Source organism: Lepisma saccharinum, chromosome 20 (genome assembly GCF_977018435.1).
Source record: "Lepisma saccharinum chromosome 20, izLepSacc3.1, whole genome shotgun sequence".
In the NCBI taxonomy this organism is placed as follows: domain Eukaryota; kingdom Metazoa; phylum Arthropoda; class Insecta; order Zygentoma; family Lepismatidae; genus Lepisma; species Lepisma saccharinum.
The window spans coordinates 30,085,232-30,112,723 of NC_139248.1; the positions used below are offsets into that span (position 1 = coordinate 30,085,232).

At 39.6% G+C, this 27,492-nt stretch overlaps 1 protein-coding gene across 1 annotated transcript in view; it reads right to left on the reverse strand.

The window, feature by feature from the left end:
- Positions 1-27,492, reverse strand: part of Dhc36C (Dynein heavy chain at 36C) — a 369,284-nt gene that overhangs the window by 200,277 nt on the left and 141,515 nt on the right. Inside the window, exons 16-19 of the mRNA XM_083142304.1 lie at positions 27,286-27,484; positions 21,835-22,072; positions 13,186-13,301; positions 9,700-9,841 (exon numbers count right to left, since the gene is read on the reverse strand). Coding sequence (XP_082998430.1) covers positions 9,700-9,841; positions 13,186-13,301; positions 21,835-22,072; positions 27,286-27,484 — 695 coding nt within the window. The remainder of the gene's footprint in view (positions 1-9,699; positions 9,842-13,185; positions 13,302-21,834; positions 22,073-27,285; positions 27,485-27,492) is intronic.

Genomic DNA, 27,492 nt, shown 5'->3' on the forward strand with positions numbered 1-27,492 from the left:
TAATTTGGGATACACTTTGAAGGTCTGATCCGGGGGGATAATTGGCTATTGGGTCTCCAGAAAACTACACTGGAGCGTGGGTAAATTGTCCATACATGGATGCGTGACTCTCGGGAACTCGTGTCACGGACGTTCACTGCATTGGCGGCAAGCTGTTGTTGCTTGTCCGGTTGGGCTCGTGCTGGCGTAAACAAAGGCAATTAGGGTAAGGAAAAGGTATTATTTATTGGGTGTCGAACATGATTGAAGCTATGTCGGCGTATGCGGAATATCTGACCTGGTCGGGGGGGTTGCGAGGAACTTGATATGAGGAAGCGTCGTTGCAAGTAGGGGGCTGAGGTGCTGGGTTCGAGGGAACGGCGGTGGACACAATAGGTACTGGGGGCAGCGGTGGAAGTGCTCTGGGTCTAGAAATTTGAGTGCGGCGGGTACGTCGCTTAGGGGGTGGCCTGTTTTTAAAGCAATGACACCAAGGTAAAATACACGGGCATTTCAGGACAGTGTACAATAGAAGAATGACACATAAGATAAGAATAAGAAGAACCAACGCGGAAGCAGAAACAAGATGTGTTGGAGATTCCAAGTCAAAGGCATGAGCTCGCTGTATAAAGCATAAAGCGAGTAGTTTCTTGTGCAAACCTGTTATAAATAATAGTGCAAATGTGAGAGCCAGGTTCCAAATATAGAGCGTGTAAATAGGTACATCGCTGTGTTTATAAAATGGCTTATACTCTGGGATGGGAGTGACCTTAAAGGTCGGGATATCCAATGAGGGAATTTCCATTTGCCAATCTTGTTTCAGGATGTGTGAAATGTTAAAGTCGTTGTTAAGTTTATACAAGGTGCCTAATGGCATTTCGTGGATCTTCGTCCAAGCCGAAGGAACGAGATGGACAGTTTTAAATTTAGGGTGTTGCCGTGCAACGCAGGGATATACTGGGTGAATGGAAATGAATTCGGTAACGCTTACTTTAGAATTGCACGGGAGTGACATTTTGACCGCTCCGTCCTGTTCGTGAGTGGTCATGGAGTATTCTAGAGCCGAATCGTTCGGAAGGTGGACGGTCACCACCGGAGGGGGGAATGTTATTATAAATTCTGTTCTGTCCACTTGCAGAATTTCCGTAAGGGTGGAATTTTTGCAAGTGTAAGCGCACTCATGTAAAGAGTCTCGAACGGTAGTTGCGTTAATCACTTGCCGGACGCAAGCAGCAAAACCACAATGCGAGGAAACAAAGGTAGGCAATTTGCAGAGTCTCTCCCGATGAATTTGGCACTTATCCAATTGAGTGCCTTGAATGACAATGATCGAATTTTCATCATTTATAGCCACGAATGAAGGAACAGAATTTATAATACAGGTTTGATTTTGATTTTTGAATGGTACTGGAACCACTTCATATAGTGTGTAAGTGGAGCCTTTTCTTTTGATTGGAACGTTTACTGTTACAAATATGTGGTCATTCGTTATTTGACATGTTGCCAAGGGCGTGGCGTAATAAATTTCGATCAATTCTAAGGGAATGGCTAATTCGTATCCATCGTGAAGAATATTTGCTTCGACGTTACGGAGATCATGGAGGAGCGTCTTCAGAGGGATGCTTTCGCTATCCAAATACCCCATGCGGCACGATTTCGACGTACTTTGAAAACGTTGGATTTGAAGGATTTGAGAAATTTGCATTAATGTTGTGGTTTCCTCTAAAAGTAAACCTTGAAATTGTAGGTTATCCTGTTCTTCAAGTAGTTTAAAATTTGCCATGAATTTTGATTGTTGTTCATCCAAAGCCGAAACAAACTCGTTAAAGCGAGTCACAATTTTGCTGACTTTTGTGTCGTATTCCTTTATTTCATTGGAAACCGTCTGAATAAAAACGTGATTATTCGTAAGTTGTTGTCTTACTGCCAAAATGTTTTGCTCTACATTTTGTTGGGAGGTGCGGATATTATCTAATTGAGATTTTGTGGCGAAATCGCAACAGAAGCTTGCGAAGGAGGAAACAAAACTAAAAATGGTACGTTTAGTACGTACGTGTGAAGTAGAAGAGTTGGTTGTTAAGTGTTCCGTATCTTGATAGTACGTGAGCATTAAGTCTGTCTGATTAAATAAATGAGTTCGCACGTGGTGCAGGCGGTGAGCCCATACACAGTGAGGGTGAGTTCTGTATGTAGCGTTGCACATGACGTTGCGAAGGTTAGTGTCAAACTTCTGAAGAGGGGGGAGTTGCAGTGTCACCTTATAAGTGAATGGAATGACGTAATCATACGTCAGAGCTTCAGGCAGCGGTTTTAGGTAAAGTCCTGAGACAATTTGGAAGTCCTCAGTGCACCATGTTATTTGAAATATCGACGCTATTGTTAAGAAGAGAAAAGGTTGATGCGGTGTAAATGCCATGTTTACAGTCATAAGCCCGTTGAATCTACGAAGAAAAAATAATAATTATGAGTATTTAGTTGAAAATGCCACTGAGTAATCTCTATAATAATATGCATAGCTATGTATAAAAGGCAATTATGTACACACAAATTGTTTTTCTGTATAGCTAAGTGTTAGCAGTGTGGGTGTGTGTTTAATAAAACTACGAAAAAGGGACTGGAATTTGTAAGGGGGGGGGGGTAGAATGATTGCCAAATTGCAAAACCATTTGCCAATGGGCCTGTAGTTCCCCATTGCCTGGGAATATTTTACGGATGCTGTTGTAGCTTTGAACTGCCCCGCACCCATTGGAGCAGCTTGACAAATGATTCGGCAATTCGTGAATTTCGGGACTGTCCTAAGTGTGTAGCTATGGTATGTAACTGTTTTATGTGCGCATAATTATCCTTATCACATTAAAATTACAACTGGAGTTTAAATCTGGCGTATGATAATAACAAAGGTATAAATAACATGAGCAATTATAATAAATGCAACTATCCCTTTTTAAATCTGACATATATAAATGCAATGTCTCCTCTACTAGTAATTTCTTACAGTATTATTGTATGCCTTTTATTTCCTTTCTTGAACATTTCTTTCGTATGTTCGGGGGGATAATAAACAATACATGATGTGTACAAGGACGATCGTCTATAAATAATGTACATTGTTTGTTCGTACGAACTATAAAATCTTTAGTGAAGGCAAGGAAACGCGTGTTACTGCTTAAGGGAATAAGCTACCTTACTTGATCGACATTAAATCGCAAGCATTACTTTTAACGCGTAAAGGGATTATTAACAGATGCTTAGCTTGCTTAATGTTGATATGTGTCCAGGGTATAGCAGTGAAACTGTACATTCTTGGTCATAAACAAGTGTCAAGCCTGCATCATGAATGTGATGAGATGTTACAAGAGTAAGCTATGTATCAACATTAGAATGACATTAGGTGTACACCCTGTATATAATTTGGGATGGAAAGTTTGGTTTTAAGCTTTGTTATACTACTCAGAAAGGCTTTCAATTTCTTTCGCAAATATCTCCCAGTCTTCTTGAGTGTCGACGCAGAATGTTATGGCATCTACTTGGTCATTGTATTTTTCAAGGAATTCTCGAACTGAAGCGATCGCAATAACAGCTGACGCTGTCACGTCAAAGTTGTGTGGCGTAGTGGTTAGGAGGGGGAATGCGATGCTTCTTTGTTTCAGCGCGACTAGCAGTTCTAAGCAGTTTGTGAAGGTTTTCTTAAGAACCTCCAAATCTTGCTGAGTAGGAGAAACAACGTGTAATGTGTAGTTAGCGTTTGCGGTAGGAGCGGATGTAATCTGCACATCTGTGGTTTCAGCACGTTCCACGTGGGACTGTTGATCGTCACGATCGTGGAAATGCAACGATTCTTTTCCGGATGGAAAGAGAGATCCCTCGCTTGCACTGACTAAGATGTCAGCTTCCTGTGAGGCGATGGAACCTTCAATTACGTGAACTTTGCTACCAACGGGACTCGAATCCATGACCATGGAAACGTTTGTTGTGTTCCTAGGGGGGTAATACTTTTTCAAGCGAGTAATACTGATGTCGTCTGTATGTAATTTACCTTTCTCATCTTTCCACTGAATAGAACAAATATTGCAGTGTGGTTTACCTATTATGGTTCCAGGCCCAAAATAAGTCCTGGAAAATGATTTGGATTTTCCTTTACGGACGACAGGGTCAAAAATGAGAACTTCGGAACCAATAGGAAAATCTTCCTTTTTGTGTTTTTTGTCTACGTATCGTTTGTTGGTTTGAAAACGCCGTTTTGAATTTTTAACGGCGGTTTCTCTCGAAACTTTCAGTTTTTCGATTCTTTGAAGGTTTTCCGTATTTTGACAAGGAGTATCAAGCGCTGCGTCTGTGGCGATGCGGGGAACATAGCCGAACAATGCCTCAAAGGGTGACATTTGGGTAGAACTGGACTCATTTATATTATGAGCAAAGACGACGCTTGGAAGGTACTCGCTCCACAAGGCATGTTTTTCCTTGATGTAGCACTTCATTACGTTTTGAACGTACTGATGGCTACGTTCCACATTTCCTATTCTGTTGTGGAGGTGAGTAGCAGAAAATTTCAGATTAACACCTAGTATGTTGGACAATTCCTGAAAAATGCGAGATGTATGCGCACTCGCTCTATCCAGATAAAGATATTGTGGAATACCAAACACAAGGAAAATATGGTCTATTAGAAACTGAGCTATGGTTTCGGTTCGTACATCTGGAACCGCTTTACTTACAAGGTACTTTGTACAGTGGTCTACGGCAGAGAGAACATACTGTTCGCCGTGGGCGCTTACTTTAAGGGGGCCAAATGCATCGACCGAAACTGCCTCAAAGGGGGTCAGAGGCGTGTCTACTTGTGTGAGTTCATACGGGGTGGGACCTTTTGCTCGTTTGGATATCTGGCATTGGGTACATGTGCGTACTAGGTTATAAATGAATGTTTTCATTTCCTGAAAGTAGTATCTTTGCAAACATAATTTGTAAGTTTTATCTGCTCCAAGGTGTGCTCCCATACTTTCGGATTCATGTATTTTGGTGACCAATTCGTGTCTCAATTTGGATGGAATGCAAAGGAGGTGCTGTTTGGTGTTAGCATATCTGTGGACTCGGTACAATTTATTGTCTATAATTTCGTATTGATACGATGCTCTTTCGTATTTTGGATCCAGGTCTTCACTTTCAGTAAGGTAAGCTAATATTTTGGAAAAATATGGATCCGAATTTTGCAAGTCTCTAATGTTAAAATTCGGGTCGGCAAGAAAATAGACAAGTGTGTCTTCAGTGACATCCCCGTCATCCCTGTTCCTTTCTTGCGGTTCTCTTGAAATTGCATCCGCCATTTTGTTGAGTGTGCCTTTTAAGTGGATCGGTACGATCTCGTATTCCTGCAGATACTGACTCCACTTCGTCATGCGAGAATTTAGGCTGGTTTTGTTATTCAAGAACGTGACGGCTTTATTGTCGGTTACTAAATGCACTGTTTTACCTAACACATAGTAGCGGAAGCTACGTAAGGCATAGATGCATGCAAGAATTTCTAGAGAAAAGGTATCATATCTGGTTTCTGTGTCTTTTAATGTTCTACTAGCAAAACAAATGGGATGAAAATCTATTTCACCGTTTTCGTTGGTCGCCGGTTGACACAAAATGCCGCTTATACCCTTTTTTGATGCATCCACAAACACGTAATTTGGTTTTTGTGGATTGTAAGGGGCGAGAACAGGAGCCGAAACAATCTTGTTCTTCAGCGTTTCGAACGCTTTTTGGCACTCGTCGGACCAAGTGAACGGAGTGTCTTTTTTCAAAAGCTGTAGAAGGGGGTGGATTAAACTACTAAATCCGAAAATATAGGCGCGCACAAACGAGCACATACCGATGAACCTTCGCAATTGTTTAATGTTCTTTGGTGGTGGATATTTGGTTATGGAATCTAGGCTTTTGGGAGAGATTTCAAATCCAGTTTCACTTACTTGGTGGCCTAAACAGGTGATTTTTGTGTAAGCAAAGCGTGATTTTTCTACGGACAGCCGCAGGTTCGCATGCCGTAGTCTATTGAATGCATTACTCATTACTCGAAGTAACGAGTTCAAGGAATCGGCACTCAAAACAATATCATCCACATAGATGGACACTTCATCCTCACTTACCCCATTGAACACTAATGAAATAACTTTATTTAAGGCATATGGTGAGTTTTTGTATCCCATTGGCAAACGACAATATTCAAATGATTGAAAATTTGGAATGGAGAATGCTGTTTTCTGTTTACTTTCCTCTGAAAGTCTGACCTGATAGAATGCATTTTTCATGTCTAGTTGGGTGAAATATTTCTTTCCAGCCAGGTTGTTTAGAACAGATTCTACGGAAGGCAGTGAAAAACTAAGGTAGGGCGTTTGTGAGTTCAAATAACGAAGGTCTGTTAGAATTCTATACTCGTTATTGGGTTTCTTGATTAAAAATGTAGGAGAGTTGTAGGGAGACCCCTGTGACTGACGAATGATTCCCTGACTTTCCATTTCTAACAACTGATTTTTAATTTGCTCACGTAAGTGTATTGGGATATTAAACTGGGGTCGGTGAAAGGCTGGATTTGTCCCTGTGTCAATTTCATGCTCGTAATCTTCAAAATCTCCTCTATCTTTGGAATCCCAAGCAAATGTATCGCTGTATTCCTGTATTAAACTTAATATTTTTTCTTTTTCCTCAACTGTCAAATCTTTGTTTATGTTAAGACGAGAGGGATCAAATTTTTGTTGTGCAATTTTTATTTTCTCTGTTAACTGTTCTTCTGTCATTTTTAGACATGTGTCAGTGGGGGGGTTTGAAATATTGTCACTTGATATCTGCTCATTCTGTATATCGTTCCTTGTTGGGGGGAATGGCATTATAATTTTCCCTGTAGATAGGTTACCTAACACTGTGTTATTTGTGATTTTTATCTTATGAGTTGTAGGATTAATTATGTGAATTACAGGATTTTCTGTTTTTAATAAAGCTCTAGGAACCAGCAGGCTCCTTTTCAAGAGAGAGGGTTCTGGCTCGAAAATGTTACAGTCTTTGTCTGCAGTGTTAATAATGTTTACAGGAACAAACATTTTAGAACGGGGTGGGATTTGAACTTTCTTTACTAATAAAACTTGGGGGATATTATCGGCAGCAATTTTCTGAATAACGTGTTCGGGTAGCGTATTCACCTCAATTTTGTCTTTGGGAATCTGGAACTTAGGTGGTTTTCCAAACCGAGTGAGTTGCATGGTGTTGTTACAGGAATTTATGCTTACGTCATGTGTCATCCAGAAATCGTTGCCTAACAATGGCAGCATGGATGGCATGTGGACGACTCTAAATGGATGAAGAAACCATTTATTTCCTAGACGAAATCTAATAATTGCAATTTCCTTTATCGCTATTTGATTTCCCGTGACACCCCGGATAATACAATTTATTTGCAATTTTTTGGTTTTTTCAGGTACTAGGTGATCTGGGAAAATTGATGTCATGGCACCTAGGTCGACGCAACAGTTGGTAGTTTTCCCCTTACAGTTACCAAGTGTAGCGTGGACCAGGTATAAATTATTTTGCTTAATTAGTGGGACATTAATTCGTACCCCTCTTTCCATACGTGGTGTCCCTCTACGTACGGAAGTTAACCGTTTAAAGAATCACTTTGGACAGCTTGTTCAGAAAGTTGATTGACGTGACCACAGCTAGTGCATTTATTATGGGACTGGTGTGTTTGGGACGTCTGCGTGTTTCTATCCCATCGCTGGTAATTAGGCCTTTGAAAGTTACGTCCTCCCCTGCCTCTAAAGCCTCTACCTGCACCCCTGTTACCTCTAGGGAAATATTGATTTGGCCTGTAAAAGTTCTGGCGTGGAACTTGGTTAGAGAAGTTCCCATTATTACTAGAGACGTACTTTCTATTCTTGCCACCTCTAGATGGCCAATAGTTGTTTCTGGGGGGTTGATTTTGCATTTGTTTTATGAGCTTGTTGCTATCTGTCACAGAATTGATCAATTCTTGGTGTGAAATTTGCATATCGTGAAGTTTGTTTGCAAGAAGGCTAACGTCTTGATTATCCTGAGCGGTGCTATTTGGAACGGCCGTGCGTGGAAAGGAGGCGCCCTGAACGGTCGTTGCTCTGGCTGACTCGACTGGATGGGCAGCTGTTTCCGCCGTGGGAGCTGCTGCGCTCGCAAGTTTGTGCCTATGAACGTGTTTCCTTCGTGTCGGCTTCGCAAGGATCTTCTCCTCGTCAGACGAGAAGGAATCGGAAGACGACGTGTCGGAATCAGAGCCAAAGATTGTATTAAATTTTTCTTGCCGATTGCGTTCTTTAGCGATGACTCGACGCTTCTCCACGCGTCTGAGCCAGCTAATAAGGTCTTCCAAACTTGCGAATTCCTTTTCGGCGGCTTCCAGGTATTTATCCTGGAGGCCACTTATGATGGAATACATGAGCTTATCCTCTCGGATGCCAGGAACAAGTTTCCTGACCAGAGCGGATTTACTCGTTACGTAATTCATCACCGTTTCATCCTTCCTTTGAATCCTAGCACGGATCCTGTCCTCGGCTAACCTGAGGTCACCTTTCTCTGGGAACGTGCCTTTTAATTTGTCCTTGAGATCGTTGTAGGACAACGTAGCAAAGTTCTGGGAAAGCTTTATGCCAGAAAACCATTCCAGGGCGATTCCCTGCAACGCCAACGCCAGAGCCGATTTCTTTCGTTCTTCGTTCCACCCGTTAAATTCCGCCAGGTTGTCGAACTTCAACAAGAACTGATGGACACTGTCTCGTTTTCCTCCCGAAAATGCGGGCGTTTTAAAGGATGCGGTATGCGACATGTTGACCTCAAGGTCGCACGAATTTACTTGATGCCCTAAGGACTCTTCGGGGTGGTTTGGACAGTGCGGATCAGCTAATGCATCGATTCGAGTGGCCTGTATTTGCCTACTTAACGATCTGGTAATGACTCGCCGATTGGTGTGGGGGATGGGGGTAGACGAAACAGCTAATGAATGAAGTTCATCGAGGGTGCGATCAAGTTCATCTTCGAGTTCATTGAGCCTATCCATTGAACACTCATTGCTTGGCAAATGGAAATAGACATGCCAATTGGGGGGGGGGGGTTGATGCCAAAAGAGAGAAAAATAAAGGTTGAAAAACCGGGAAGCCAAGCCTCCACCACTTAAATCGTCTTCTTTACATATCGATCGAGCACTTACTGAGGGGAGAAATGAGAAGGTCAAATGGAGTTTTACAGTTTACTCGGCTAATCAAATGAGAGTAGGAGGAGAAGGGTAGGTGGCTGAGGGATGCGCCAGCACTTACCTCTGCTTCCTGGCGGCGGCACTGGCTGCTACTACCGACTGATTACAACCCAAAATAAGACCTGGTGACAGGGCACCCTTCGCTTAAATAGCAGCCAGTTCCGTTGTACTTTGCAACCTCCGTTTCCTGTGGAATTCTCCTCTGCAAGTCGGAACATTCCAGGAGACGGAGGAAACCGGACGAGAAGTACACCAGGAAGCAAACGTTCCGCACCCGCATCCCCAGCCATCTACAATATGCACCATCTAATGGCTGCATGATAAAGCTGTACTCTTCTGCTGTGAGCCTGGTGGGAAATTTGAAGAACAGGAGGGATATGATACCTGTGAGAGCTCGTTACCTTACTTTTTGAATCAGCCTCATATAAGCACTACATAAAACAAACTAATAATAATAATAATAATACCTAGATGCAAATGCAAGGCACTGAATAGCGTCCTGTAACATCGATCCGTGAGAGGAGTGACAACTAGTCTGGATGTATTGCCCAGATATTCATAGCCATACAACAAGGAGGCATTTACCATTCTGGTTAACATATTATCATCCTGGAAAGATACAAAAACGTAATTAGAGCCACGAACATATGACTGAATGATTACATCTCTTCAGGAGATAAATTATGAACACTTTGTGAGGAAAAGGCAGGCACAAATAGCATAATAAATATAAGACAGGTAACTTCACACCACAATACATTTATTAAGCTCTTCCTTAAAGAGCATGAGTACCTTAATTGGATAAATTCATCTCTAGAGCTGAATGAATATGTAATACAATGCTGAAAAGTAGCTCAAATGGCTAGCTTACTGTATCAGTTCTGGGCGTTGAACCTTCTTTTACTTCTCCTGTTCGTGCGAGTAAGGTCCTCTGCTTACTTAAATAATCAAGGACATCAATATTTCAAGGTTCTTTCATCCTAATCAATGCTGTTTTAAAAACTTTTCAGTGTTATTTATAGAAAATTTTCCTCATTCTAACCAAATTTAAACAACTATGGTGTACCTAATTTTTCCCCCATAACATGCATCATGATCAGGCACATAGCCAGAATTTTATTTGGGGGGGGGGCATACCACTATACACTATTTAAACGCCCAGCTGGTACAAATATGTACAAGTCACTGTGGTAGCATAGTATGAGACTTTTGGTACATGCTGTGACTCAGATAATGTGCGGAGATGTGTGTTTTGATTGCTACATGAGTATTCAAATATGTCATTAGTAATTATTGAACTGTAATTTCATCCTGATTATATTGAGGAAGGGGGTAGTCCTAGATAAAAATGCTAACTTTTTTACATATTTTTATGTATTTTTTTCATGAATTTTCAGAAAATTGTTTTCTGTACTTCAATTTTGCCATATAGTGTTCTGTTCCTCTATGTTCCCAAAGCTCAGCCTTCTTGGAAGTTCTAATTGAAAGGGGTGGGGGTATGGGTATGGGGAAAAGAGTGGTGGGTGGGGTGCCTAGGGTGTGAAGAGTGTGTGTATGTATCAGTGTGTTATATAAGTGGCATACTACAAGTGGTGATTGTGTTAGATCACTGGCATACTTAGGGCTGTCCTCCAAGATAAGTAAGGTGTACAAGATGGAACACCCAGCAGTGAGAGTGCTGCACCTGTCAGGCAATATGCAGGTACAGTTTTGAACCTTCCAGTTTCAGCATAAGCTACGTGGGGGGTAGCCAAATTGGAAATTTCATGGAAAAAATAAGTTTTCTACTTTCTTCTTCTTCTACTACTACTACTACTACTACTACAGGATAAAGGTAAAATGTTTTTTCTGTTATAGGCTTATGGCCTCCTTCATACTGAACAAAACTAGGTATCATTTAGAACTCTATCATTAATAGTTTCCGAGATATTAATTTTTATTTAAGAATTATAGGATTTTAAATTTCCCGCTGAAAACTCGGCCAGCCTTAGCACAATAGTAAAATATTTTATTCTCCATAACTATCAACAACCAAGTGGATAATTTTTACAATGAGAGTGCTACACATAGGTACAGTTTTCAGCGCTCTCGTCTTGGCGTAGCCTAAGTGGGAGGGGGGGGGGGGCAGCCAACTTAGACATGAAACAAACAAGATCTATTTTCTTTTCTTCTTCTTCTCCTTCTACTGGAAAAAGATAAAAATATTTTTTCTGCTATAGACTTATAGCCTGCTCCATACTGAACAAAATGAGGTATTATTTGTAACTCTTTCATTGTGGAAATTTAAATTTCCTGCTGAAAACATGCTGGGCATTAGCGCAAATACCAGGAAAACAGCCTGGGTGTCTAAGTGTTAAATTACATATTTGTAGGATTTTGGAGAGGGCTTCAGCCCCCATCCTCCCCTTCCCCCATCCCCTGGCTACATGCCTGATCATAATTTTTCATTATTAAAATTATATAAAACAAAGGGTGTTTTTCAAAAGTTACATGAGTTTAATGCATTAAACAAGTTTTGGCCATTTTAAGTTCTGGTGCAAACTTTGTGAAGTTCATTATGGTGTTCCTTAATATGATTTTCATGTTATGCATGGAGTTTGTTCTTGCAGGAAATGCACGGACCGGAAGGGGAGGGGGGGGGTGTTCGATGAAAATCATTTGCTACTTGCAGACAATGCATTTGCATGATGGCTTCAAACTGCACTAGTTCAGAGGGGAAAAAAAAAAACAATATAGTTTGAACAGAGAGTGTGATATGAACCCACATGCACTAGATATAAATGTGCTTTAACTGTTTTTGAAAAGTGATTAAAGTAAGCTTGAATGTCTGCAATAGGGCATATTTTTACCAGAACATTTCATATTCTGGATGCCATGTGGAAACTTTCAATAAACAAGACAAGACTAATGCTTTCACTTAATGTGTTCTTAAGTTGGTAAAACAACTGGTTTCATCAGTATCAAGAGAACAGTTACTTTCGTTCAATTCATGCATTTCATTGTGACTTAAGGAATGTTCCCAAAGAATGACATATGTCAAAATGTTAAGATCTGGAAAAAAATATATATGTACACATTTGTGCATGTAATATTCTTATGTCAATTTTATTGCCTCTTTAGGATAATTGCAACAATGACAATAAATAATCATTAAGGGAGGTTACTGAAGGAGCACTTGCAAAGGAACATCTATGTCGAGGCTTGGACTATATACAGAGTGAGTCAGAAATATGGCTACATGTTTGAAGTAAATGTAGTGTGTTACTGTACAATGTAGAGGGTAAGGGTGAATGGAATATTAAACTTGAAAATTCATTTTTTTAATCCAGATAAGTGTCATTGAGCTTATGTCATTAGCCAAGATGGCATTGAACATGCAGCAGCAAGTTGGCTACAAGAATGATCGTGAGAACCGTGAGCAAAGCAATGAACTTAAACTAAACAACAATTTTATATAAGCAGTTGTTTCCTCTACTTTTCCACAGTTAAAAGAAACAATGTTACATTAAAATCACGTCTCGCCAGTATCACGATCATCCTGGTATGTAATTGCCCATGCTGCAACTGTAACTTGCTGCTGCATGTTCAGTGCATTCTTGGCTAAAAATGTCACGCCCCCGAGCTGAAATGAAAAATGAAGTTTCAAGTTTAATATGCCATTCACCATATCCTTCTACATTGTACAGTTACACACTACATTTACTTCAAATGTGTAGCCATATTTCTGAGATTTGAACAAGGTTAATTCACTTGGTGGGCAGTAATGCAACTTGTATTGGTTTCAGCCAATTGTGACAATGAAGATGCATAATGATGACACTACAAAGAACAACCATGCCAACACCAGGTCTGCAACCTTGGGACTTCAGTGGCAAGATCCAAAGTCGATCACTTTAATGCACCGAGCTGACAGTAATGTAACTTGTGCGAATATTCAGTGAGAAAATACATACCTCCCAATAATATCTCAATTGTGCTAACCAGTCAAAATCACTTTCACTCTGAACTTTCTTCTTGACTAAAGATCCTGCAACATCTCTTGCATGAACATCCAACACAATCATTGCTCCTAGAACAAACAAAGAGCACAATTGTTTATAAGCTTTATCTACACAAGAAATTACAGGAAAATTATAAAACAATTGACAGGAAATCTGTATAATACTCCATCAACTCCCATTCTCTCACCCTCCTCTCCCCTCTCAATAATTAGAATGTAAACTTGCATGATCCTCACTACATCTCAAAGAGCTAAAACTTCACCCTCCATCCCATGAAAACCTTACACTATTCTCTCCTGAAAGATCTGTGGTGATGTTAACTTGGGGTGTAATTAACAACTCTTAATGCAGGAATTGCCCATGTGGTTATGTAGCCACAGTGCATGAGAGAAGAAAAAATAGAAGGAGAAAACAAATGCATGTGCACTTTAGTTTGTGAGCTTGCAGGGGGCATTGATATCTTGGCAAAGCTGTAACCAGTGGCGTGCCCAAGGGGGGGTTGGTGGGGGTTATAACCCCCCCCCTTTCGCCCAGTATTCCTAAGAAAAAGAACGTCAAAGGTAGGAAAATATGACAAAATGAGGCCTCACTACCAAGGAAAAGTATACATAACCCCTCCCTTTCGAAAATCCTGGGCACGCCACTGGCTGTAACTATTTCTCAGAACTGGAAAACTAAAATGAGATTATTTCCATCAATCCTTATTGTCACAATACAACATGCTTTGAGGAGTTATCACAGATCTATTAATATCATCCACTGACACCAACCGCTAGCTCCTTCATTGTCCTTGCTTGCTTGGATCGCCACAAGGGATGTACAGGGTGATTCAAAAGTCCCTTAACGCGATGGATCAAGGAGACGAGTTTGCCACCCTTACGTCTGAGACATCTGGTGGTGAAACTTCCGAATTACTAGCAGCCACCAACGATAGTTTCGCGAGCGGGCCCAACGCAAGAGTGTGGCTTATTCCGCGATGGAATATAGTTCCCCGTTTCATTTGCATTTTCCTCCGTCGCTGCAGTTCTTCCTCTACAATTTACCCATCCTTAGTGCAGCACACGAAACGTAGATGTACTTTCGCAGTGTGTTATGCGTTAGACTAGACAAGATGCGAAAGGTTGTTCTACATTTCAATTTAATTTAGCGGAAAAAAATTAAAGGTGTAGTTGAAACTACTATAAGGAAGTGTTATACACTGTTATCTGTGTACAGTGTTGCCATTCGATTCCTTTTCTAAAATATAAGTTACTCACTCTGTATTTTACTTACAAATAGCGAAAAATAGTATACGCAAAAATAAAACTTTCACCCACAAAATACGAAACACGCGCCGACCCTCGTTCAAGCTCCCCTCCCCATCCTTCCGGGACTGTAAATTCCTTCCTCGCAGAACATTCAACCACAACCAACACCCTTCGACTGCTTTTGTTTTGATTTCTGTCTGTCCCCGAGGTTAGGTTGACCAGCGACTCAGGTTGGGTTGGAATTTCCTATGCGATTGTTTTGATGATGGTTATTCCGTGTTGTTACCAATAAATTCCAAAATCTGCATTTCAGGCTTCCTCCATAGCGTAGTGGATAACGCTGTCGCCTTGTGATCAAAGGGACCGTGTTCGATCCCAGGTGGGAACACATTATACAGTGGCTCGGAAACTCCACTGTACGCCAGTTCCGATTTGCCTATCTGAGCAACTAGTGAACCAAAAACTTCGTCGCTTTTCACGGCGAGGTTAAATGTTTAGCCGATGAAGCAGGGAATAGAACAAATGCACTAAAATATCCAAACCATGGCCATAATTCGAACCTAGAGCCTTTAGAACAGAAGTCAGTTCTGCACCACCCAGTTTTGGAATAATAAACTCCTTGGTGAAAATGTCGTCTGAGGTTCAATACCTGCCGAGTGGCTTTGGATAACACCTGCTCAGCGCAACGAGTCCAATTGTCTTTATCGTGCCGTGCCGACCTTCGTGGTCGAATGGTTAGCACAGCGCGCTACGACGCCAGGATTCCCGGGTTCGAAATCCAGTCTTGGGTATGGATGATTTTTGTGAGTGTCCTTTTATCAATTTCATAATATCATGTCACTCATTCTCATCTTCGCGATTAGCCGAAAGTGGCAGAAAAACGATGGAAAATAAACCAAATAAATAAATCAATCAAACTAGTTGTCGATGTTATTTGGCTTTCTTGGCGAAGCCTTCTCCTTTTCAATCCTCAAGATGCTTGGCCAACAGACATTTGCGACTCCCATTGGGTATCGAAGGCCGGACAGTTCACACCGAAAGCAACATTTGACTACCTGGGACTACATATGAATTAATCATTCATATCGCTATTAAAAATCGTAATAGAAATTATGTTTCAATCTGGAGAAAATAGACATAGAAATATATTAAAGGCACAAATAAATACAACGTCAAGGCAAAATCAAAATATCTCACCAGGAAATAGTGTTATTTTTACGAACATTATAAATTAACAGTATTTCAATAACCAAGAACAGTAAAATAATACTAGTAATATTAAATAATACAACCTCAGAAAGTGGAATATATCTGATTTTACTCTTTCACTCATTCTGTCTTTTATGCAACGCGTAGTTACTTTCCTACTTTTTGTTTGCAAGTCGGCTCGCAAATATGGCGGCGCTGCGAGAAACTCGTATATTGTGTTAAATCAATATCATTTTTTATTTGCAAATAATAAGATAAATGGTCTCGATCGCTCTACTAGGAGTTGAAACCTTTTAATAGGTAAGTCAATTAAAATATTTCTTTCCCATGAAAAATAATTTCGGCATAAATAAAAGTATGCTGAAATAAGTTCACGAGACACCAAATTCTATTTCCCCTCCCCGGGGTCAGAAATCTCTGTCAATCAGTGGCGTGACGCAATATCCTAGCAAGGTCTATCTTCCAACGATCACTTCAGAATCCGTCACTTCCCTCCCAGCTTTCTTCACCTCTTCAAAATGTTCCTACGCAAGTCAAGCTCCTATCACGTTTTACTGAACTACAGTTTGTAAGAATATCAACGAAATGAGAAATCATCTTTTTAAATTTTGATTTCGGCTGAGGAAGCTATGATAGCCCAGAACCTACCAGAAAAATGTTTCAACTATCCTTGAACCCAGCCCAAGAGAAATTACTGGTGACGCCACTGCTTATCTCCAGGGGGCGGTTGTTCCTCGAGAAAATAGGACCAACCGCCCGCCCCCTCATTGAAAAAAATAATAAAATTTTGATTTAATTTATTTTACTTCGCTTCTTGTGCCACTTTTGGCTAATGTGCGAAGATGGGGATGAGTGATGGTATGATGAGATTGATGAATAGACATCGCAAACGTCCAAGCCCAAGCCAGGATTCGAACTCGGGACCCCTGGCGTCGCAGCGCGATGTGCTAACCACACCCCTTCATTGAGATAAGCAGTGACGTCACCAGTAATTTTTCTTTGGTTGGGCTCAATGGTGGTTGAAACATTTTTGGTGGGCTTTGTTTCAGTTGTCGTGGCCAAATTAGCGGTTAAATTTTCACGCAAATCAGGTGGCATCAGCGTGATATAGAAACGCGATTATCAATTTATACACATGTCCCCCCTCACACACACACGAACGAACGAACGGAAACTGAGACAGAAAGGTAATTCTAAAAATCGAGCATATGAATTGGTCGTTAAACTACAAGGAAAATGTAACTGAACTGCAGTAATATGAGTAAAACTCTTCGATAGCGAAATTTTTCATTTCATGCGCAAAATTTTCGACTTTAGCATATACAGATATCTCTCTGTAGTCAAGTGTGTACCCAGAATTTTTATTTCCTGCGGGGAGAGAATCTCTTGTCAATACTGATTTCTAGAGTGCCCGAAGAAAATAATAATGTACTGTTGTTATTATCATACACAAGCAAATAGAACACGTTACTTCTAGTTTCTATTGTTACACAGAAACGAAGCATTGATTCATACACAGAGCAGTAGGAGAAAAATTACGTTTCATTTGACGTCACTTCCTTTCAATAGATTTTCAACGACTTAGTTCAGAGATTATTGCACAATGCACTGAGGGCTTTACTCAATTTCTTCTTCTTCCTTTTTTCTAATCCCAGTCATCTAAAATTTATATTTTTGCATCGCTTCTACTTTACTATCCTTTCCAGTAGTAGTGACGATCTTCCATGTTCCAAATCTCATGTTGTGTCTTCTATGCAGGTATTACGAGTCCAACCTAGGGCCCTGTTACCTCGGGACAACTGGCCCTCCCAATATTTGTATCCCCTTATGAGGAGAATGGCAGCCGGGTTATAACCCCCCCCCCCCCCCCCGCACTGGCTGTTTGGTTTGATTTGCTATATTTTACTTCGCTTTTTGTGCCACTTTTGGCTAATTTGCGAAGATGAGTGGTGATGATATGATGAAATTGATGAATATACACTCACAAATATCCATGCCCAGGCCAGGATTCGAACCCGGGACCCCTGTCGTTGTAGCACGATGTGCTAACCACATGGCTCCATGGGTTCTTATCCACTATTCGAAGCACCTCTTCGTACGTACTAAAGGGAATTCCTCATCTGGCACTTGAGGGATCATTTTGTGCATTTTCACTTGATTATGATCTTTCAGGTACATAGATCGTTTCCGGTTGTTGGCGAATCGTTTGCTTTTCCAGTCCTAAGGGGTACAGTGAGGACATGAGGTGAAACTAAAAACATCATATAACGCAAATGGACGCATACTGATCAACACACACATATACAATCAACATACAAGGTAACTCTGGGTAAGATGACATAGTTATGTTTGTTTAAAATGAAATGTGAAATGGGAAAAACAAATATTATCTCACTCAATATAGTGCGTGTTTAGTTAACTGTACACTAGGAAAGTAATAATTAATTGTATTACAATTGTATTCGGCTCAATGTGAAAAGGTTAAGAAATGCAATGAAACTAAATGCGTCAAAACTTACATTTATCTTCAACAAGGGGATAGTGGAACAACATATGAATTTTGCAATATCACAAAGAGAGAGAAAGGAACTTGAACACTTTGTATTACAACGTATAAGACTCAGTATACAATGTAAATTAAATATATAGTAATACAAGAAGCATTGAAGCAAAAAAAAATGCTTTCGTTTAGAATTTTTTACAATATAAATGGTCCTTTCTGCAAATTTCGTGGATCAATTTCTTACATTTAATTCATTGAATCCAATCACATTTTGGCCCCTTTTTATCGAAATAGAATCATTCGCATCTTCATTCTCATTGTCACCACTACTGTCTATGAGATTATATAAAATTTAATTCTGTCGTTCACATAAAAGATGATGATGCGTTACATGTTAGTAGAGCTAGGCCAGACTGTCATTTGGGTATAATCGCACCACTAGTCAGCATGGGGGTCCCCAGGATTCTTTCCAGGGAGGGGCAAACAAGGTAATTTTCTTTCCAGGTGGGAACAAAGGAGGCACATTTTTTCCCCATAATAGTGATGCCCCCTCGAAAAACAGTATTTCAGTCCGAAATTATTATGTTTCTTCAACTAATTTATAATAATGAACATGAATTACTGTAATTGAAATGAAATTATGTGTGAAATATAGAAGTTTTAGGTGGACATTCATTTTCCAGGAGGGCGTGGCCCCCCTTGCCCCCTCCATTCCATATGACCATGATAGTCAGTGTTCCACCTATTAGGACCATAGCATTTTTTTATCCAGTAAAATCCAGTTGATTTGTCTGTGGCCCCCAAAAGTTTTATCAGCAGGTAAACTACTTTCCATTATTTTCACTCAGTCATTTCCGCTTCTAAATAATATTTTATTTTTCATTTTCATTATTTTTCATTTCTCAAATCCCACATTGAGTAAAACATAAGTTACTCGCTATTATTCTTGAGAGGGACCTTACGCAGCCAATAGTTTCATAGAATTTAGTGATAATGCGTTAACAAATATTTCTCAAATATTCAAGGAAACAAGAAAAAATAAGCAGATATCCGGATGTAAATAAAATAATGAAAAGGTTATTGTTATTTCTATTTCTATTTTGCTTACGTCGCTTTGTAGCTTTTGTGATATTTGCGACGATGATGATGAACGATGAAGCGATGGAACAAATACACATGCATATTTGCTTGGGATTCGAACCTACGACAATTTCTGTCATACATCCACCATAGAGGTCAATTATTATCATCATTATTATTATGTCATGTGATCAACCAGCATAAATATGTAACAAAAGTTTGGACAAACATAAAATACACGGGTTCAGTACATTTACACGTATTTCCTTTTCAATGGAAAAGATAGCCCTGCTCCCAACAGAAGAAAGTTCCTTCCTGGCCTGGCTCTGGTAATCGACCATTCATTCCAAAGAAGGATTCTGAAATTCGACCTTGCCCTTTTGGCGGTGACAACACAGCTCTCTGAGGGAGGGTCGAGGAACGGTACAGTCCATTCCCCTCCGGCTATTTCGAGGGTATGACGAACATAGATTTCGCGGATCTATGAATTTGCGGCCGGAATTGTTGGCGTGACAATTATACTTTCTTATATTATCTGCATTAAGAAAGTGATAAAAGACTGTTATACTGCTTTTGTTATCTCGCCAAATTTTCAAGTTAATTGCTGTCCTCTTTTTTCTTGCTATTAGAAACAATCCTCTCTTCTTTCTTGGCGGTGACGTATTTTCTTATTTTATGTTGACAACACAACACTCGCGAGACTCGAAAAACGTTTAGCTAGCAGAAGCTGTCCAACTCGAATATCCCTCCGCCCGCTGGAAGTTCCAGGCGGTGTCGCAGATGGCAGCACAATTTGCCGTGATAAAAATACGTTGCAGGCTTGGAATGTTAATATAATTGCAAAATAATACGCAATCTTGCCAGTAACAAAAGTATAGCAATCGCAGCATAAATGTTTCCTCTTGTGATCTACGTAGTCGTTTTTTTAATATTCTTCTTGTGAAATAAGAAAATTAAGTGGAAAGACGTGAGAGCTGTATTTTGCGATTTATTATTATTTTGCGCATAATGTAATTATACAATCTATAATATAGGTACGAGTACACACACGGACAAGTGCGAAGAACAATGTCCTGCAAGCAGAATGTCGAAATTCCATTTCAGAGCTACACAATCACAGTAGCAATTTAACATGTAAATGAATGGGACGAATTTTCAAGATGGCGGCCGTAGTCTATCCCCTTAACACTCCCTGTAAAATGTAAAGAAGTTAGGCTGGGAAGAAGCAGATTAGGCCTAAGGGGAACCATATTGGAAGCAGACGTCTGCCATATTGAATTCAACTCAAAATTTTTAAATAGGAAGGGGGTGATGTGATATATCAAATCAGGCTAGAATTTTACGAGAAATGCAATGGTGAAGGTTTTTCGACATATATTTAATGTGTAAAAAGTTATGAATATATCAGACACTTACAAAACCTACTCAATATGGTGTCCTGAATGCACACTCGTAGGCGTCTCTCCCACGCACGCAGAACATTTTGCAATGTAGCAGGTGTGATAGCATTGCAAGCAGCAAGATACGAATGATTGATGTTTGAACACCACAATTTTGTGATAATTGGCATGTGCTACGGTTTGGGGACTTTGTAAATGAAGCCAGGACTGCTGTGGTTGTTTCTTCATCGGTGGATGTTCTGGGACGTCCTGAACGTCACCTGTTGTTGACTGATCCTGTCTCATGAAACTTTTGGAGTAATTGTGCAACTGTCACACGTTGGGGGTGCAACAATCTCAATGCATTCCTCATGCATTAGGAGCACTCTGAAACTGTTTGCTCACATCTGAGACATTTGTTACAATCATGCGGTCGTTACTTTTTACTGATTAAGGATATGTCTAAGAAACCTTCACCATTGAATTTCTCGTGAAATTCTAGCCTGATTTGATATATCACATCACTCCCTCCCCATTTAACAATTTTGAGTTGAATTCAATATGGCGGACGTCCGCTTGGAACACACCAATATGGTTCCTCCTAGGCCGAGTCTGTTTCTATCATGACCAATTGTACCCAGACTAACTCCTTTAAATTTTATAGGGGAGGGGAGTGCTAAGGGACTTTTGAATCACCATGTACTATGTAGAAATTTCAGTGAAAAATGCAGGCTTGACCAGGACTCAAACGTGGGTCTCTGGCATAGAATGCAATTGCTCTACCAACTGAGCCACCAAGCCAGTCCCGGCTTCGGCCAATTTTTCGCTATTGCTATTTTACCTATGCGGAATTGTCTCTGTAAGTGCTACCCCAACAGGATCTGTTACATTTGTAACACTGTAGGCGTCAATGTTGCCTGGTTTTACCCAGTGTAGAGATGTAAATTACATTAATCACGTACATTACGATTAACGCAGCGTTTTAAAGACAACAGATCCCGATCTACATGGAATTGTTACAGTCTTAAGCAGGATATCAGTTGATGTCCTAGGGATAAGGTCAGTTTCTTATGTCTACTGCAACTAACTCCATGCCAGGTTGGGTAAGGTATTTGTAAGGCACCACATAATATTTCCTTAATCTTATGCAATGCATACATCTGAAAATAATACAAAAACGCACCTAGGCTGATTCTAGTCTGTTTGCCAATTTTTCCTCTCACAAGATCCACAATGTTTAGAATCTGATTGTGGCACTGCTCCACATACTTATCAAGTTTATCTAAACCTTCACCAATGGCTCTATGAACATCAGCTGTCCAGTAACATTGAGATATACACAAGATTGCTTGACCTGGGTACTCAACAGCCCACAAATGCCGCTCTCTTATTGGGTATGCTATTAAGGCTTCATGGACAACCTGCAAGGCCAAAAACAATATTGTAAGCAAATACATTTTTATAAGTGTGACTAACATTTTTTTATCAAATAAAAATTCTGGAGAATATAAATTAATTGGTTAGATATTATGTAGTACATATACAGGGTGTATCAGAAGTGAAACAGTGAAAAGTACACGATACGATAGTAGAAGTGAATATTTTAATGTGAAAAAACTATTTTGCAATAACAGGTATTTTTATATTCTGATGTTGTTTGTGAATATTTTAACATGAAAAAAACTATTTTGCAATAACAGATATTTTTATATTCTGATGTGGTTTGTGAATATTTTAACTTGAAAAAAACTATTTTGTGATAACAGGTATTTTTATATTCTGATGTGGTTTGTAAATATTTTAATGTGAAAAACCATTTTGCGATAACAGGTATTTTTATATTCTGATGTGGTTTGTGAATATTTTAATGTAAAAATTCTGGTATATTGATGCTTATAATTGGAGTAGAATACTCTCCACTTATATTTATCAATATTTTGAAAATTTTTTAATTGTTACAATTTTCAAGCATCGGTATCAGTATTGGTGAAAATCGGTATACTGTATATAATCTACATTCACAAATAAATGCAACCGCCTCTACATCAAGTTTTCTGCATCTATATATAAAATTCATTTAGAGTACATGAAATTTCCAGAGCTAATACATCATGTGTTCAAGAAATAAAGAGATTTCTTGTGTTGCTCTACTAGGGTTCCTGAGCAGTACTGATACATTTTCTTCTGCTTCATTGAAATAGATGCTGTAGTGAAGCTGGCAGGGTAGCACACTACAAAGCCAGAAGTATCTGAAACTTAGTCAGGCATTTACAAGGTGCATCCAGAAAGTAAGTTCCGAAAGTGACCCAAGATGGCACGAGTTGTCAGAGCGGGATGCGCTTGAGCAGGAGTGGAGGAGGAATACGTAGAATTAACCTGGCACGAGCGCAATTGTGTGGAGTCAGCGGTGAGAGAATTGTGGTACGGTAAACATGGCTGCGTGCATACAGTCACCCGCCGAGTGCGAGGTACGTGCGGTAATCAGGTTTCTCCATGCTAAGAAGTTGTCGGCGTCAGAGATCCACCGGCACTTGTGTGAAGTGTATGGACCGAATGTCATGAGTGAAGGAATGGTCAGAAGATGGTGCAGAAAATTCACAGCAGGCCGCACCAATGTGCACGACGAACACCGTAGTGGCCGACGGACCATAGTGATGCCTGAATTGGTGGAAAGTGTGCAGCAAGCAATGCTGCAGAACCGGCGGTTCACAATGTCTGAACTCTCATGTCAGTTTCCGCAGATCTCCTGTTCCCTGCTGCATGAGAGTTGCAGACGGGTGTGACATCCTGGTTTCAGTCCTTGGCGGCAGACTTCTTTGATATATGCATACAAAAACTGGTGCCCCGTTACGACAAATGCCTCAACAAGGATGGTGCATATGTTGAAAAGATGGTTATGTATCACTAACACCACAGTAATAAAATCATTGTCTTCTGATGCTCGTCTTTCATTTTACAGTCCATCGGAACTCACTTTCTGGATGCACCTCGTATGTATCATTGATCATGTTCCATGGCCCATTTCATCAGATCATCGTTCATCGTTGATATTAACCCAAGATGTAGAAAAGCAGAGTAAAATAATGCAATCTGAAACAGAAATTCATTTAAATTTCAAGAACTTTATTACATGTCTGGATTATTCCGTGTCAAATCAACTAATGGTCTGAACCTTGATATCTCAGAAATTGATAATTTTTGGTACAGTGCTGGTAATGGTAAGTTAACAAAAGCTGTAAAATTTCCGATTTTTTGGGCTCTTTAGATTTTGAGCAATTGACTTTCAGATGCTTAACAATCAAATTTTCATAGGGACCCATTTCATTTATTTATTTATTTATGCTAGTATTATCCTGTAAAACAGCTGGCTGGCCTTAGTACAGCAGTACGTATACATGTAAATATATTATATAAAAGTCATAAATTTATAATACAAGATTGAATGATAAAGATGTGACTGTACAAAAGAAATACTAAATACAACAAGAGGTACAATAAAATATGAATGATATATACTGTATACTAAAGTATACATGGTAAGTGCATTAACATAGGCCTGATGAATGATTAAAATACAATTGATCTTTAGGCTCGATGGAAATCATTATACCTACTGACTATGGAGTTTAGAAACTCGTTATATTTATGATCTGTACATGTTGTCAATAAAGACCCTTTTGTGCGTACTCGATATGGCACAGCTCGTATAGATATTCTGGACAAAAGCGTTGGGATGAAGTAGAAACCTTCTAAAAAATTTAAAACAAATTTTAGATCATTTCTGTTTCTTCTAGCTGAAAGGTATTCAACTTTGAACTTGTTCAATAGGTTGTCATAACTATAAAATAATTTAAACAGTTTGAATCTAAGCAATAAACAGGAAAGAAATTGATTTTCTATATTCTCAATTATGTCACTTTTTCCAACACCACACGAAAAATTCCAATGTCACAGAACTGAATTCCAGAATGGGTCCAACAAATGCAATGTACAAATGCCGTCCTTTTATGAAATTTTACACACTAGAGTACTGCAATGAGCATTTTTCCCCTCGAGCGGCAAATAGTTTGCACGGGCAACGCTAGATGGCACACAGAATTGATAGTATCCTCGTCTAGTTGGCTGCACTTTTTGACTCGCTTTGACTCTCTTTGCACCAAAGCACTAGTTGGTTGCACGGTGCAACACAGAGTCGTCTAGTTCGTTGATTTTGAGTCAAGTAGCATATTTGGTGTCTGCACCATCTGCACTACCTTTCGGACCAGTGTATGTTTGGTGTATGGTCACGTGGTGCATGCTAACTAATCAAATGACCGTCTAAAGCAGCAGACAGGCATTTGTTGAATCTTCTGAACTTGAACACAGCTTTCAGTCTAGTTGGTTGAACGTAATTTCTTTGCACCACTCTGACACTGGATACACCTGCACTGCACAGAGTGTCAAAAAGTGCAGCCAACTACAGAGCATTCCCTGACATTCGCTACGAGACTCAGCTGCCCGGCGCCAGCGCTTATCTTTCCCGGTGAACGGGGTCCACGACAGTCGCATGCTACAGTCTGTTTTTTCGCTCTCTTTCCCTTTCTGTTGACGTTGCAGACTGACGCCAGTATAATCCTCCCTCGGAAGTTGTGTTGTGTCGTGTCCGTGTGTTGAAGATTGTAGCTTAATATGGTACCACAAAGGTTTACATTACAACAAAGGATTTATCTTGTCTGTTACTTCGGAAAGAGGAATTGTGGAGAAGTGCGATGACGTTTCGCAATGAAATTTCCTGGTGTTCCCGTTCCACGGAGGACCACTATATTAAACCTCGTAAAACGTTTAGAGTAACAGGGTCAGTTCTGAATAAAAGTGGAAAGAAAAACCCACGTGTACTTACAGAGGAAAAACTGGATGAGATAGGACAAAGGTTAGAACAGTCTCCTCGGAAATCTATCCGCCGCCTCTCACAAAATACGGGTGTTCCAAAAACCCTCTAGGTCCCCCGATTTGTCAGCCTGCGATTTTTATTTATGGGGAAATCTAAAAAATAAAGTATACAAAGACAATCTGCACACCATCCGTGAGTTAAAAGAGAGTATTGTACGAGAAATCGGGAGAATTATAGTAGACGAACTTGCACATGTAAATGCCAATTTCCTTTGGAGATGCCAGAAATGTGTTGCAGCAGAGGGACATCATTTTCAACACCTTCTGTAGTCAAGATTAGTACACAATATGAAAACTGTAAGTTGAATAGTCGACTCTACCGACTGTTGCGGACCCCGTTCGTCGGTAAGACAAGCGCTGACACCGGGTTTACCTCCGAGTCTCGTAGCGAATGTCAGGGAATGGTCTGTAGATGGGGCTAGTTCTTCTGCTTGAGCAAAAAACGACCAAACGAGCATTATACACTCGAACTCTTGAACCCTATTAGTACAAGTATTTCCGTCATTTGTTTATGGTAGTGGGACCTCAAATATGGATCATGAAGTAAAAGACGAAGTGAAATTGAAAAATAAGTGAACATAGTCATCATCTCCATATTAAAATGCAGTTGTGTATATCTTACCGAGATATGTGAAAATGAAATAGATGATTATGGGCTGATTCTACCTAGAGTGACACTTTATGTTTCTACGATTATTTTCACATCGAAATGATGTTCGATTCAATGTTATAACTGAATTTTATTATTTCGCAGAATATGATTATCCTTTTTGATGCACACATACTTCTTGCACTGTGATACAATATTTTTTAATTACTTAGGGAGGTCTCTCAGCATGTGTATCCATTTTAGGTTTCGGTCTGTGGATATTGCATACTTTTATATCTGCTGTATTTGAGTCTTACATAATATACAAAATTATTATTTAGAATTTTAATTACATAGAGTGTTATCCTTCCATGTATGGGTTTTAGGTTGACAGTGCTGCTTATTAGCCTCTGAAATTCGGGACGATGCCAATCATTCCACTACGAGTGTGGTATGTTCGAGCGTAGGAGATTAGAGTGAGTCTGAGCGAGCAAAAGTAGTTCGATGTAGTACTCTATTCCACACAAATAGTCTACTTGTCTTTAAAACCTATACATTTTTTAAAAAGAAATAAAAGGGATGTTTTTGAAATTTTAGAAAAAGAAACATCTTTTTTGAGTTGTTGAAAAATTACAACATTCGAATGTCATGGTCATGTTGCATTTCAAATCAAAACTAATTAAATACAGAAGAGAATGACAGCAATTTGAACTCTCTCTAGGTAAAATAGTTTTTGATTTACAGCTATTAAAAAATCAAAATGTTGTCAAAATATTGCGATTGCTGAGTTTTTGGAAGTCAATAGCTCAAAAAGTAACAGCCCAAAAAATCAGAAATTTTGTAATTTTTGTTCTCTTGATAGGTATAAATAAAAAGTCTTTAAAAATCAGAATTCTAAAGGTTCAAAAAAATTTTTTATTCGTTTATTTGGCATAGAATGACATCTTAAGCTGCTTTCAGACCAAGTGACAAGCAACACAAAGGCTGTAAATGATTGGTTAATTTCCAACTGTTCCATGTAAGTTATCCGCTCAGTGCAAAAGCAGCCTTATGCATATAAAAATGAACCAAATGTACAGTTAGCAGAACTTAAAAATAACAAAAAAAGGAACTTACAGATTTAATGCTCTGCTTCATTATGGTTTCAAGTTCCAATAACCATTTTTCCACCTTTCCACGAGCTTTTGTTGTAAACACACGTTCTACCAACAGGATTACTTCTCCTTGTGCTGATACAATGTGGGTAACATCAAGTTCTTCAGTGAATTCAAGTGAACTGATCCCCTCAAAACACTTTTTCAAGTGTGGTTGCACTCTGGTTAC